Source organism: Morone saxatilis, unplaced genomic scaffold (genome assembly GCF_004916995.1).
Source record: "Morone saxatilis isolate NCDOM2014 unplaced genomic scaffold, NCSU_SB_2.0 Contig0, whole genome shotgun sequence".
In the NCBI taxonomy this organism is placed as follows: Eukaryota; Metazoa; Chordata; class Actinopteri; family Moronidae; genus Morone; species Morone saxatilis.
This window is the reverse complement of record NW_023339650.1, coordinates 9,927,805-9,943,241: the sequence shown is the minus strand read 5'-3', so window position 1 is coordinate 9,943,241 and position 15,437 is coordinate 9,927,805. Positions and strand designations below refer to the sequence as shown.

At 41.6% G+C, this 15,437-nt stretch overlaps 1 protein-coding gene across 1 annotated transcript in view; it reads left to right on the top strand.

The window, feature by feature from the left end:
* sema5a (sema domain, seven thrombospondin repeats (type 1 and type 1-like), transmembrane domain (TM) and short cytoplasmic domain, (semaphorin) 5A) overlaps window positions 1-15,437 on the top strand; it is a 117,264-nt gene that overhangs the window by 80,013 nt on the left and 21,814 nt on the right. The window contains exons 15-16 of the mRNA XM_035655538.1: window positions 3,885-4,032; window positions 12,990-13,215. Of these exons, the coding sequence (XP_035511431.1) occupies window positions 3,885-4,032; window positions 12,990-13,215 (374 nt within the window). The remainder of the gene's footprint in view (window positions 1-3,884; window positions 4,033-12,989; window positions 13,216-15,437) is intronic.

The window sequence follows — 15,437 nt, the reverse complement described above, 5'->3', positions numbered from 1 at the left end:
AAACACAAAGAGACATACAAAGCAGCCCAGGTAGAAAAGGTCAAGAGCTGAGAAGTTTTCTCATCTCTCAATTTGTTCCGGTTATCTCAAACTTTAGTTCAATGTTTGCCAAATCAGAAAACAACTCAGGGAAGCTGTGACAGCTTCCATGGTGTTTAAAAAAGTATGTGAGAATAGCACTTTACATTATTTCAATTCCTCCCTAATAGGGTGGTGTTTCTTAAGGAACTGAGACATTCTTCCTCCGTGTTACCCAGCATGCTGATGTTTTTTATTCAACTTCCTGCCGTTAACCAGAGGTGGAGGCAGAAAAAGTGCAAGTAAATACAGTTCAGAGGGTACAGGGAAGGAAAAGGGAGAAATAAATTGCCAATCGTTACCACGGCAACAGAAACAGCATTGCAATGGACGAGTAATTGGATACGGCCTTCAAGGATGAACCTCATATTACATCCTTTTTCCTCCTTTTTCTGCACTTTTTCATTTCATCTCCCTCCTCTAACCTCCCACTTTTCCTTTTTCTCACTCAGTGATGCTCCGGGTGGAGCAGTCCTTTTCTCAAGGACTGCTCCACCCGGAGCTCTGAGGAAAATAAATGGAGTTACCGCCACAGTCCAGTTACTCTTGAAACCCGCACCAAAAAAACGCTGGCTGGCACTGAAGACCACAGGAGACCTAGAAGCAGATTTTGCCACCCCCTCTGTTTCTTTCTCCAAGCTTTAATCTCCTTTGTTTCATCTGCCCTTCCTGTTCGCAGTACTTGCTCTGTTCAGCTATTTAAAACACCTTAGGCCAGTTAGGGGCCAGCTGTGAGGGCTGGAAAAGGATCTTTGTAAGGGAGAAGTAAGAGGAGAGGAGTTTTTGTGTGTATGGGTATGTGTTCGTGTATGTGTGTCTGAGAGAAATAGAGACAGACAGACAGACAGACAGACCGACAGACAGACGAACAGTAGGGTAAAGCTATAGAATGAGAAATGTGAATGTGTTAACAGATGAATTATGCAGTGTCAGTTTGAGTTCGCCTGAGGGAGAAAAAGATAGGATAGGGATGCTAGAAAATGTTTGCATGTGTCTGTTCAATATGAGCATGTCCAGGTGTGTCAGGCATGTATCACCAGTGCTTGGAAAAACTGGGGAAAACTCCAAAAACTTCCACCACATCTGTTGTTTATAGTTACCCATGTGTGAAATAGGTAAAGTCTTCTGTACAAGCTTTAATCCTCATAGCATGAAAAGGACTGGCACTTTATCAGCTTTTTGCTCACTGAACGATTCTTTTAATGCTGTGAAGGGCTTTTATTTTATGGGGCACAGGCCTCCTTTTCAGAGGTGTTAGGCATCTGCAGTAAGCCTTACCACTCACTTTGTTCTTCCCATGTTACCTTGAGTGCCCTGTTTGGATTAATGCACAGGATTTATGTTCAAACATGCATGCATGCATATGGTGTGAGCTCAAATGTACATGGTCACACACGGTATTTACAAAACTAAAAAAAGATTTAATGTCCAAAACTAAACCTCTTCTCTCACCTCTTTTCTGTGTGTCTTTTAGCCAACAGGCTTCCCATAAGTTCGCCCCTGATTGTTTGCAGCAGGCAGAGCTTTTAAAGATAAAGCAAATGTTCTGAAACCGACTGTGCATGACAGTGCTGTGGGCTTAAATCTGGCTGGTTAATGCCGGCATTTATGAACCTTCTGTTGGTATTTCCCTTAGCGGACTGACATCGTCCACACTGCTTACTCAGCCTATAGTGAGTAATTAGCAGCGTTTTAGTCCCATCAGCTCTGCGTGTTTTTAAAGAGAAGAGAAAAGGATAAGATGGACTAAAGCCACTGATTTGTCTGAAATGATTAAAGTGTATATGGTGATGATTTTAAAGCTCTAAATCGGCTTCATATTGATCGCAGGAGCTTTTGTGTTGTGGTGCTGCAGGGGTATTTTGTGAGCTCATACAAGCACGTGTGCATTAATGTCTATGTGTGTGTGTGTGTGTCTTTCTCCTTGTGCAAGATTGTAATCCACACTCTTCCTTACTCCTCCACACTCCTCTTCCCCGATGTATCATCCCACTACAAGCGCACAGATTAGTGAAAGTGGAAAAGAACACTCTGCTCTAAGGATTCTTACAACCGGGGTATAGAGAGTGTAACTTTTGATTTTCCATGAACAATAGCAGAGTTTTGGGGAATAGTAGAATGGAAATACCCAGCCTGAGCCTCTGGAGGAAGGGTATAATGTTAAAGCTATTTTAACACAAGAAGACTCAGTTTTCCTCAAAAGGCAGTCATGTGCCAAAAAACAACAAAATAGCAATGAAAGCAATTTTATAGGATGCGTCAAAGTTATAAAATAAATTATATGGCTCTAATAAGCCTGGCAATCGTCTGTCGTTATTGTATAATGGGGACTGAGTAATTAAGTATTTTAGACATCGCAGTAATCCTGTCTTGTAAAACGATGTAATTAGAGATGATGCATGCGTCTTTGTGGCTTTTTTAATAGGCTATGTCAATAAATTATGCAAAATGCATATGCACGTTCATTAAGATTTGAGATGGAATATACTTTTATGCAATACCGCCATACACAGCAATATGCACCAGACCTGTATATTGTGGCATGCTGGTTCACAGTGTTCACCATGTTCACAGCACTCCATGACCACATCAAAGAGATATGTTGGGGTCTGTTAAAGTTTTTTTTTAAGTGAAGTTTACACGCCTTCGCAGAGATCCCTGTCTTGTGGAATGAACTCTTTGTAGCTATTTAAGTTCAGTGGCAAGGTTTCAAAAGTGTGGTGACGTCTTCAGTGCCCTTCACATATAATTTTGGTGCTCTGTCAGATAGAGTAGCTATTTCATTTTCCGCAGACAACTTGAAAGACAGTCATACATTATCCAGTTGTGTGTGCCCAGTATAAATTAAGCTCTATTGTCAAAATACACAATCCAGTGATTACAATACTTAAAGCTGCACACGTGATTGTTTCATAATAACAATGGATCAAATGAGTATGCGCAATGTGAAAGGGATCACTGGTAGTGACAAATCCACAAACATCACCGGTTACCTTCAGCTCTACAAAGCATCTTTAGCGTCTTGCAGCTCATTGTTTTGATTTTTGGGCCCGCAGCTTTAATGTCTTGGTTCCATCTTACTCCTCTCATCAACCTCCTCCCTAGCAGCTGCTGTCAGCAAATAACTTTGATAAACCCACTATGAGCCCACCAACAAACAGCAGACAGTCATAGTTAGCGACTATCTGATGAGTATTGCAAAGCATCTAGCAACTAACTAACTAACTAAGCAGAGCTAAAAAGACTGTGAATGGATGGCCAGAAACACAACTCCAAATGAATCTTAATGCTGCTCCATAACTTGTAGATGTGTAAATAGACAACAGTTTGCTAACACCCTTGTCCTAAAGGCCTTTTAAGGTGATAATATGTCAATACTATTTTTAAAGCTTGTTATGCTGCTTCCAAGTAGTCAAAAAATATCATGAAGGTGTAACCTTAGATATCCCATATGGGCTACACACTACTCTTGGCAGGTATATCTCATTGTTTGATTCGCCGCAGAGATTTTAAAGCTTTATTTATGTTTTTAATTACTTTAAATGTGTTGTTATTGGTAACACTTTAACCCCCCAATTACAAAAATGTGGTAGTAATATATTTTATATTATTGCAGCAGTGTTTTACAATATTTATATGTTGATTATACACAAACCTTCGCTTTTGGGTGCCACAGGAGGCATGACAACTATGTTATAGTGTGTTATAAACCATTTATTTTATGTTTATATACTGCTTATAAATGCAAGGGTCAAGTTACTGTTATATCTTTTTGACCCCCTGCTGCCTTTGCTCTTCCTTCGCAGGTACTGTAATGAACACCTGCCCTGCCCGCCGCATGTCTACTGGTCGGCCTGGTCGGCATGGGAACGTTGCACCGTGCCTTGTGGCGGAGGCATCCAGTCACGACGCAGAACCTGTGAGAATGGCAACGATTGTCCCGGGTGTGGTCAGGTATGTCACACAAGACAAAAGCATTCACATGCACCATCTTTATCTCTGTCTTTCACTCTGTCCATTCATTGTTTAGGAACTCAGCTTAAAGTCATCTTATGCGATAAGCAGTCAACGGTGATGAAACTGGAACATCTAACACGACCAAATCCCCTGGCTATATTTATAAAGTGGCAGGAGCCATCAGATTTATTACCAAGACCTATTTAATACCACACACACAGAGTAATCACTCCACATATGAATAGGCTTATTTCCTGCCGCAAAGCTTTCTCCAAAGCAGGGATGATGCAAGGAAGTGTTGCAATACGAGCATTCTCCTTGTTGACAGAATTATGTGATGCTCGTGTTATTTCTGTTGCTTTTTTCACACACAAACATACTCTCTCTCTCTCTCACTCTCTCTCTCTCTTTCTCTCTAATCCACAGTCCTGGTAAAAATAAAAGAGAATGAACATGATAGCTGTAGCTTCTCATGTCCCTTGGAAATGGATTAAGGAATATGGGTCAGGGTCTTGGGCTTGGATGCATAGGATCCTTGAACTATATTTCGGTGGGTTTTTAATCAGGATTACACACACATGCCACATCTTTGATACTGCATTTATGTAAACATATATATGTATGTGGAATATACGATTGGACACATCCATTATGTAAATTTAAAGGGATGTTGGATAAAATTTGTTCAAATAAAAAGAAAATTCTCCCAAATACTGAAAAGGCATTCAACGACCCAAATCACATTTAGTTGAAAAAGCACATCCCACAGTTGTGTAATGGCCCGTTGTGAAGCTAAATAATACACTGCCAGCATTATGAAACATCCCACACAAGGCCTTGCAACCTCAAGAGCATATATAGTATCTGATAATTACCCATGACACATTAGTAGCTGCAGAACACCCAAATGAAAAGACTGACCTCCCATTAAGTCACAATTTAGCACTCACACCATATCATCTGCTGATACGTGTACCCTTACTTTCTCACTCACACACACACACACATTCTCATTCTCATCAGGTGGCAGCTGTCGTATTTCTGTCATTGCACAGCGACGATTATCCTCACTGAAGCATCCTGGGAATGCAGCCTGCATTCCTGGAGGAACTCAGTTCAGGAAAGTAAAGTGATGATGAGCACGAGGGAATCTGAGTAGCTCATCGCTGCTGCTTCCAAAAGGGGAAAGCCTGTCTTAGTTGTGGGTATTTTTGACATTTGGAGACAAGCTCAGGCTCACTCAGCAGGAGATGTTAGAGGTAGTTTCTATTGGTGTCAGGGGAGGGGACAGTTTTGTAGTGATTACAGACAAGAAAGTGACAGACTAGGGAGACCTAAGCCAGGTCAGCGAGAAAGGTCAAAAGAGCACCTTTTATTAACCCAGTTCTCTCTGTTTTTTTCACCCACTCCCTCTCCTTCCTTTTGACTCTTCTTTTCACTACCGCTCCTGGACTTGTTGTCCCTTTTTGTTTTGTTTAGTTTCCTCATCGACTCCTTTTCTTTGAACATGGCGACATGGACTTAATTGGGGCCATCTCAGCCACCAGAGTTGTAATTACATGCAGATTTCACAGACACCTTCTCTTTCCCAGGGAAGACTTTATTTGGACAGCTTGGCTAAGTCGTATTATAGCCGCATATTTACTCAGATCAAAGAAACATTTCCTGCCTTTCATTTACAACTCGGATAAGGCGCTTAATGACACAGCTGTTAATGTATAACAATAGCTTCAATGCACTAAAGAAGTAAAGCTTAAGTGTTCAAGACAGGAAACAGTGTTTGAAACGCTATGCACCCTTCCAATAAAATAAATTATATAAATTTGTATGCCGCACTTGAAGATCAAGGATGATGGGAGTGCGTCCTTTTAATTTCATCAAGGAAATTACACAAAAATGTGAAAAGTGTGATAGAGTTCGTTTTTTTAATGTGCCATCTGTCTGTGTTCTCTTCCCCCGGACAGATCCATGTTTAATTAAACAGAAGGAGACCACACACACATAATCACACACACACGTTGCAGCTTCTGTCATCACAGCTACTTTTTTAGACCAGACATCCTACTGAGACCCGAAGAGATGAACACTGTGTATGTCTTGGTGTGCGTATGTATGTGTGCGTTCATGTTTACCTGTCAGAACTGATATTGCCGCCGCCACCTGTGGTCAGCTCAAGGCGTTTGCTAGACATTAATCAACAGTGGTGAGCTAACATCTGCTTGATGTTTTACAGAGATGTCAGGCAGAGACTTAAAAATAAAATAGTTTTTGGAACTTATTTAGAAAAATATACAAAGATGGACCGATGTTGGTAATACCAGTCTTGGGTCAACACTCCTAACATGCTGTAAAGTGAATCACTGAGCAAAACATTTATTCAGTTGTTATGTTTTTGTGATTCTTTATTGATCCCTGAAGCAACATTTTCTACGCTTATAACCTCTCCACAGGGTAGCTCACACACAGAATAGCTCAAGTGAAGCAAGTAGGGATTCAGGTCAAGGACTTTAAACAAAAGTGTCTCTACTGACTTTGCAACCCTGCTACCCTAAAAACCTAATGTTGCCACTTGCATGATTAAAAGAACAAACTCTCTAGGTGCTTAATTTCCATCAGACCTACCCTAATGTTGCCCTGTGTGTCATTGCCATAAGCTTCAGCAGTCTTATCATCAGGAAAGTATTTAGTCCTGAGGTGCCTGGTGCCTCATTTTGCTGATGCAAAAGGCCACATGACTGCAACTTCATCAGTCTGAGCCCTGGTCCATGCAGCGCTGCTACGTCTCTCTCGTTTCACTGTATCTGCATTACAGGTTTGAATCCCCAGAGGAGCTGGCAAAATCTGGGCTGGAAATAAACAAGCGAGGCTCTAGTGGCTCGGCAGTGATGTACTGTACCACAAGTACAGTACTTAACCCCATCTTCTCCTGTGTGGTGACTCAAAAACTCTGCTAGAAAAGAGGATGTGAGCTTAGTCAACCAGCCTTGGATGAAAAACATGTTTTTTTTCCCAAATCAATGAAGTGATGAGTCATTATACATTAGAGGTTAGGTATTCTGAAAAAGAGGTTATTAATACAAAACATTTAGAAGGTAAGTAGTAGTGTAGTGCTAATAGAAAATGATTCATTATATCAATACTTTTGATGCACACCAAAAACCCATATACTGTTTATTAAGTCTGACTGAGGAGTTGATTCGGAGGTAATCATTGTTAATGAGTATAATAGAGAAAAAATCTGTGACTTTTATTGTTAATAGTGGGATAGTCGGGCTTGTTATCACCTATGAGGACTCATTTGTTTGAGCTCTAGAAGCAGAAATTAACATACACAATCATCCACAGACTTGTCAAAAGTAACAGCTCAGAAGTGTGTGGTGAGGAAATATGACCCTGAATATATAAAATAATGGCAGGCAGTGATGCTGAGCCGAAAGCTCGGTGTGTTGAATGCGGTGAAATCCTGTCAAATGAGGAGCTAAAACCGTGGGAGCTCCAGAGACACTTAAACACAAAGCAACTGGGATGTGTTAGGAAGCCAAAAAGAATATTTCAAGTGGGACGGAGATTCAGGAACAACAGAAATTCATACATGACCATAACAACACAGTCAAAAGCCACTTGCTATATGATATATTTATTTTAGTCATTTCACTTGGCGTAACACATATTTACAGTTCTTTTTGTTCTCATTTTTTGTCATGTTTTTTTTTTTGTTTTTTTAACATCTATTTAGAAGATGGGCCAGTGGGCCTTGAGTTACAAAAGCTTAAGAACCTCTCTGTTATATAAGGTGATGCATTGCTGTAGATGACACTACCCAAAGTATATAAAGTAGTTCAAGCTTAAAAACCAAAAAAATGCAACATGCACATTAATACAGCAGTAATATTAATCAAAAACATCATATATAATCGAAAAAACACTGACCAAACAGGGACCATCAGAATGAGAATACATTTTGCTGATACTTACATAGTAAGTGCAGGACTTATAGTGGAGTATTTTCACAGTGTTGTACTTTTACTTACAGGATGTTTTGCATATTTGATAGCGGTTTAGGCATGTACAATTACAATAACAGTATGTATTGTAAGAATACATGAAAGAGAGAATTACACTAGATGTAACCAACATTTAAAGAGCTACAACCCCATTGTAAATGACGTGCTGATATTCTCTTTTAATTCCTTGTATTAGATGAAAGAAGATTTGCTTCACATATGTGCAGTCTTCAAGAGGACTGTGGTATTTCCTACTTTATACTATAAAGTACATCAAATATATCTCTCACATCCAAGGATCAAAAAGGACCATTCTTCTCAGCTGAACTGCACATCTTGACTCTCCCTCTCAGAGTTAAATAAGTCAAATGTGGGCCACGCAGAACTGACGATGCGCAGAGCTGCTTAATGACACTGAGAGCTGTTCTATTTACCTGTGATAAAGTCAGTAGTGCAGCCAAGCTGTGAAATGAAAGTTAACAGTGTTTGCGTAGGCAGACTTATGTGTGAACACACCTGTGCGTTTTTGTGTGTGTGTGTGTGTGTGCATGTGTGCACTGGTGTGTAGCCAGGAAGGAGACCTGGTGGGGAGACAGGGAGAGAGAGAGCGAGAGAGAAGTCAGTGTTTGACAAAGTGTGTTGTGGTCTGTGCTGCTAATTGAACTGATGTGTCACACAGACTTCAGGAACATTAGGTCTCCGTCTCTGTGGACTCGACCACAATAGATAAAGATGTAGGCACAGGAGAGGATTAGTCAATCTTGGATTTCACATCTGGACCATTCACCCAAACATCGGGACACTGGTGTGTACATGTATGCATCCTATAAACACTTTCTTCTCCCTCTCACTTTCTTCCTCTTACACACACTTACAGCTCTCCCAGTCCAATAAGAAGTATAATGAGTGTAATGATGGTAGGAGGCTGAAGAGGCACGGCTCCTTATTATTCACCTCCCACAGCTGTCCAGACACCACAGAGAGCCTTTTGTACCTTCCCTCCAAACACACACACACACACACACACACACACACAATAAAGACACACAATGTATTTCACTCTTCACTCCACATGCATGCATTCTTCAATAAAAATAAGGAGTGAGGCTGAGGGCTTATACTTCCCCAGCTCTCAGACACTATGCTGGCACAGACACTCTTTCTCTGTCTTTTTCTTTTTTGCTCTTCTTCCTCCTTAACTTGTACCCCCTCAGCCTATAACACCTAAAAAAAATAAGCAGAAAGGGTCTGTGGATGGAGACGGAGTGAGATAGGAGCTCCCTGAATCCATAACTCAGCCATGCATAAACTTATAAACATGCACGCGCTTCTCACACACACACACACACACACACACACACACACAAATCAGTGCCAAAGTGCCAGCCTAAAGTCAAACTTTAACTGTGTAGTCAACTTGACACATGCATACACACACAGCCTTGCATGTACACACACAAACCACCGCTTCAATACTGACCAACCAAGCAGCTTGTTTGTGTGAGGCAGTAAAGATGCTATCAGGCGTCCTCCCACCCAGCTCTCCTGAGCTCCAGCCAGAAACACATTACAGTGCTGCCCGTCTCTGAGCAGCTGCCTGTTAAAGGTGTTGCGCAGCATAAAATCGCGGCTCTCCATTTGCCCATAATGCATATCACCGCACTCGCCGGGAGGGGCGCGGATATGAGGCAAAATCAGCAGACTAATTGAATCCAATTTTGTGTTCCACATGCCACTTGTCACATTCGACTGCTTTCCGCCATGTTTTCACTTTCCGTTAATTTCCCTGAAATTGAGACGGGAGTTGGGCTGTGAGTGAAGAGCACGGGATATGTTTCCTGGTTTTTGTTGTTTTCTTGTAGTTTTATTACTTCGTTTTATTGGCTCACCATGTGAACTGGACAGAGTGAGATGAAACATTTAAATAGCTTATTTCGATCAGCTTCTTTTGCCCTAAAGTTTTATTCAAATATAGTATGTCTCCTTCCACTTATTTGGCAGCACATTTACATGCCCAACATGTAATGTATGCCTAAGATGACCTATTCACTGCTCTGGCTCAGTGAATGTCATTTGCTTGTGGGTGTATGTGTGTTGGGGTTATGGTTTTTTATGGACGAGCTATACTGATGTTTATCTCACATCCTCAAGCCCATTTTTAATGCATTATTCAAAACGTTATAAAAATTGCCACTCTCAAAACAGGGGGATTGTTTTTGTTATTACACCAGATTTTGTATTCACATGCGTTGCCAATATAACAAGGCTCTCTTTTCTGCAGGAAAAGACAATAAACTTTCCACTGCCCTTCCACATTTGTTATTGGATGTCATATTCAACAGCAGGGGGCTTTTTTTTCATATAATGGCCCTCCAGGTGGTGCAGGGATGATAGTGGGGACAACCGAATCTTCATGGCATTACGTGATATTCTCACCATCCCAGTTTATTATCATTTTTTATTATCATAATTCAGGTATTTTTATTGGATTTTCAAAATAAAAGTCAACAAACTGACTCACCGATACTTTAATCAAAGACAGTCTTCAGTAAATGCCTATTCCCTTCCACATAAATAAGTAACTAAGGTCCAGATTAATGCAAATATCAAAGTCGTTATCACTGAACACCTATTTATCGATTTTATTTTATTTATTTAACTCCTCTTTATCTTGAGTTTAATCCTGATGCATTTTAAATGGCAAACAATTATCGACCAGTATTATATTTAATGAACCTGTAATGTGAAATAGCAGAGAGAGCAACAGAATACATTGTAGTTGACATCTTTATTGCACTCAAAATAAAATTGTTTCAGGTAGTATTCAGACCTGCATTGTTTTCTCTTCGTGAATATTGTTTTATTCATCAAATAAACTGCAGTCTACTGGATTAAAAAGGGCTTTCATTAGTTCCTATTTTGTGATTTTCCACTAAATTTCCTATAATTCCACCACAGACCTTAACGGAGGCGGCAACCTTTTCTCACACATGACCACTTAAAATTAAGTAATGTCTGCCTGTCACCCCTGTCACAGGCCGTGGCCTTAATGTGGACGCAAGTTTTAAGCGTACGCTGCATATACTTTAGCTGTAGTTGATGTGGATGCCTTTGGAGACCTTGAATGAGGTTCAGCTTTAAACCCAGTAATTATCTCCTTAGCCCTCTGCATCAACACTAATCCTAAGAGAGTACAGGAAAAAACACTCACCAGACAAGCCTCATTAAATATTTATTGTGTTTGGCCACCATCAACTACTCACACAACAAACACCCACAGATCGTTTGCCTTTTTTCCCCCCATTCATGCCATGTGTTGCTGTCGCTGTAGGCGGCGGCGAGACGCTGAGGTGGACTTTTTTCCTTCCTTTTTGTTATTGGTTGATAAGCACACATTGTGGGCCGGTCTGTGATGCGTGATGATGTTAAATATTAATGTCTGCAGATGATTACTGCGCTAGATGGAGAGAGGCAGGAAGTGCGGTGGAGGTGACACCCTCATTCATCACGGGGGCCCCTAACAGAATCTAAATCCTCCCTGTGTTTTTAACCTTGGTACCCCAGGGAGGAGAGGCAGGGGGAAAGGAGAGGAGGAGACAGAGATGAGGGTTGGATAGGGAGAGACAAAGAGAAATGAAGCAGAGGCACCGAGGCAAAAGGAAACAAGGAGAGGGAGAGCTGACACAAAGCGAGTTATGAACAGTGTGTGAAAAGGAAGGTGAAATAAATATAAAGATAGATAGATGGATGGAAAGTGAGACCAAGAGAGAGCATAAAAGAGGAGGTGGGATGGTGAAAAATAGACCTGCATACTGTATAATGTATAGTGCTCCTCTCCTCAGCTGACCTGTCAGCCTATCCCATGTGACAGGCTGACGGATGTGCAGAAAGGAACTCTTATCTTATTTTGTCAAGGTCTGGCAGTCACTCAAGGGCTATTCAGCATAAATAAACAAGTGTGAGGAAAATGGCAGGCGTCTCGCCTTCTCTTCTGTGGTGTCATTTTCTCCAGACGTATCACAACTTCCACCTTCTTATTTATTTAGCTGGGCACAAACGGGGGCTGGACTACATATTACCCTCCTATTATCTTCTTGAATCGCATCATATATAGCACCACAGAAGAAGCAGACTCTCTTTTTTTTTATGCAACCACTTCTTCAAATAGAAGTTGGCTGAGAGAAGTGGAGGCAAAATATATACTTATGAGAGTTCTGAATGAGACTCACATATCATACTGTTAGAGCTTCAGTGCTGCGTTTTTTCATTTTTACTGCCTGGCTCTCGAAGCCAGATGCAGATGGTAGAAAGAGTTGCCACTATTGCTTTCTTTTTTCTTTCCCCTCCACTTCTTCACTCCTCTTTCCCTATCAACTTCTCTATCATCGCTCTTCCTCCTCTTTCGCCTTCCTCTCCTCCATCCTTCCCCCTTGGTTATAAATTAAACCTGATCAATGACCTTCTCTGCCTGGCTTGTTTGCTTCTTGCCGTGTTCGGCAAGTGGTCTAATGGGAATGCATCGTTAGTCGGTGCGTGCAGGCAGAATGGCAGGCTGTGTTGTGTGGCCAGGCAAACAGGGCTTGGTTGGTTTGTACAGGGGTATGAGCAGTACTGGATCTGGCAACATACAGTACAGTGAACCAGCCAGAACTGGAATCAAGAGGCTTTCTAGGATGAATGATGATGAAAGCTTTGAAAAGGCTGTTTATTTCCTCATAAAATAAGCTGTTTAATTTCATATTAGTCACTGCTGAGAATTTCAAAAGCCATTGTCCTGTCCATTATTATGCTTGGGAAATACACCAGAAATTTCTGTCTGAGCTTGTCATGTTTAATTATTGCTTTAAATGATTTGTGATTATCACCTCCTACGCTTAGACATGGCAAATTCACCTGCCTGCAAACCTGCTTGCCATGAGATAACACTGTTTTCCATCTCTGTGATTGCAGGAGTACCAGTCCTGCAACACCCTGCCATGTCCTGACCTGAAGAAGACCACACCCTGGACTCCCTGGACGCCCGTCAACATCTCCGACAACGGCGGCCACTACGAGCAGCGTTTCCGCTACACTTGCAAAGCACGCATCCCAGACCCCAGCATGCTGGAAGTGGGCAGGCAGAGGATCGAGATGCGCTACTGCTCCAGCGACGGATCCACCGGCTGCTCCACTGACGGTGAGTGCAGAGTGGAAGAGACAGATGGTCTCTTTCCAGCTATCTCAGCCTCTGGATGTGTCTGTGTTATCTCACTCCAACTGGCTTTCAGTGTCTCTGCAGGCTAGTTATTGGCCTCCTCGCCTCAAGCCATTCCTTCTCTCTGTCTGTTGTTCATTAGATCTTTGTTTCTTGCTTCTTCAAACTTTTCCCCTCTCTGTCTTGAAAAAGTTAAAGGAGTGCAATCTTAATCAGCTCTCGTATTTACGGCCCTCCTCGACTTTATCAGCAGATCCGAGCATCAGACATGTTAATGAACTTCCAATCCACAAAGCCGATCAGTAGTTTACAACTAATTTTAGCTCTCCCACAATATCTTTCACTCACTAAGACACAAACACGCCCAGATGCAAATGCTCAAGCTCAAATTATAGTCTTGCAGAGAAGCACAAACACACAGTCTTTATCCATCATCCCGGGTATTCCCTTCACAGTCTCAGTCAGCCACACCCCGGGTGAATTAAATGCTGTAAACGTTTGTACAAACAGGCTGCTAATTGACAAGTTGTTTATGTTGTCAAGTGGAAGGATCCATATTAGAGGGGAGACAGGCGGCGTGGTACCACACCACAGCAAAGAGGCTTCGGATACAGATGCAGCAGTTAAAGTTTGTTTATGGCGTCGCTCTTTGCCATAGAGGGAGACGCAGTTGGGTTTTTTTAAGGGCTTTAGTGTTACTGCGGCGGCCTCCCATCACTTTGAGTTCTTCTGTGTCTCTGGGTGGTCTGTCGCTACTGCACTTACATGCCACATTCTGCGGAAATCACCGGGGTTACCCCTAATGTACACTATCAACAGGGTTTTCTCTCTTCTGATCTCACTCTTCCTCCTCATTTCTGATTATTAATCTCTGTCTCTCCTCCAGCGCCGTCACTGGTACAAGTTGTTCTCTTCACACTTTGAAGCCAACACTTAAATGTTCCTGAAGTGTTTTAGATGAGTGCTGGCAGGCACAGAGAAAAAACCTGACTGGAGACTCAAAGCCTTAAGAGGAGTGACAGCCACACACATCCAAGACATTAGCGAACAAAGACTATAGCTTTAATAGGTCTGTCGTGTTCCTGATTAGCGAGAGGAAGCAACAGACACTGTGTGTTTCATTAGAGGTTGTCACCAGGAGCCTGACATCAGATTATCTTCAATGTTAATTATACCAACTGCAAAGGCTGAGGGTTCAGCAGTCACTTTTGGCAACGTGTCAGTCTGTGTTGTAGGATGTAAGCAGCCTATAGGCTACAGCAGGCAGATGGTGATGTATGAGCTGCGCAGTACAAGCTTCAAATCTCTTCAACAACCGGAGTACAAACATGGTGTTATTTTCACAAGTTTGGTGTCGGGAAAAATGGGAAACACTGTTAACTCGGCTTATTAAGGTGCAAATTATGTACCAGCAATGCTGCCGGTTACATTTAGACCCCCTTTTTCCCCTTGTTTCAGAGAGGAGGGTATAATTTTTCTTTTAATAGACACAGACTCCATTATACACCCAGTGCCAAAGAGTATCAACAGGAGTGATTAGTCATGATGCTATTGCACTTTAAATTCCTCCTATATTGACATTTTAACTAGATAAGTAATCATCATCACTGCAGGCAGTATTGCTGCTCTACATTGCCTCAAAGCGTGGCCTTGTGAATATAACTATGATTTTATATGAAATCAAAAATGTTTTTAAATGTTCAGTAAAAAAAATTTCTTTTCAACATCAATACTGGTTCGCTCAATGATAATGTGGTTCTTCTTTTAATCAAAAGCACAACCCAGGTACGTTTGAGGGAAAAAAAACTTCAATGTCGAATATGAAACACTTTGTTCTCTCTTTAAAAAAAAAAAACGGTTTCACTCTAGTTGTAGTGTGCAGTTTGAGTGAAAACAAGACCTATTGATGTGTATGTGGCCTCGGCGTACTACTCTCCTCTTGCTGATTGTTCATCTCCGGACTTCAATATGATTCACTTCTTGGAGGAGTTTTAGGTCATAACTGTCGAAAAAGAGGATGGACTCCAGTGATCCACTTCTTCATTTCAACCATTATCAAACTTGCCATCCATCTGCTAGGCACTGGGGTGTGTGTGCATGGGGGCAGCTTGTGGTGCGTTTTTGCCAGTTTTTTGTGGGTGGGTGGATTTGTGCATCCGTTTGCGTGTGTGTGCACATAGGTGTGTGTGTCTGTGTGTACATGA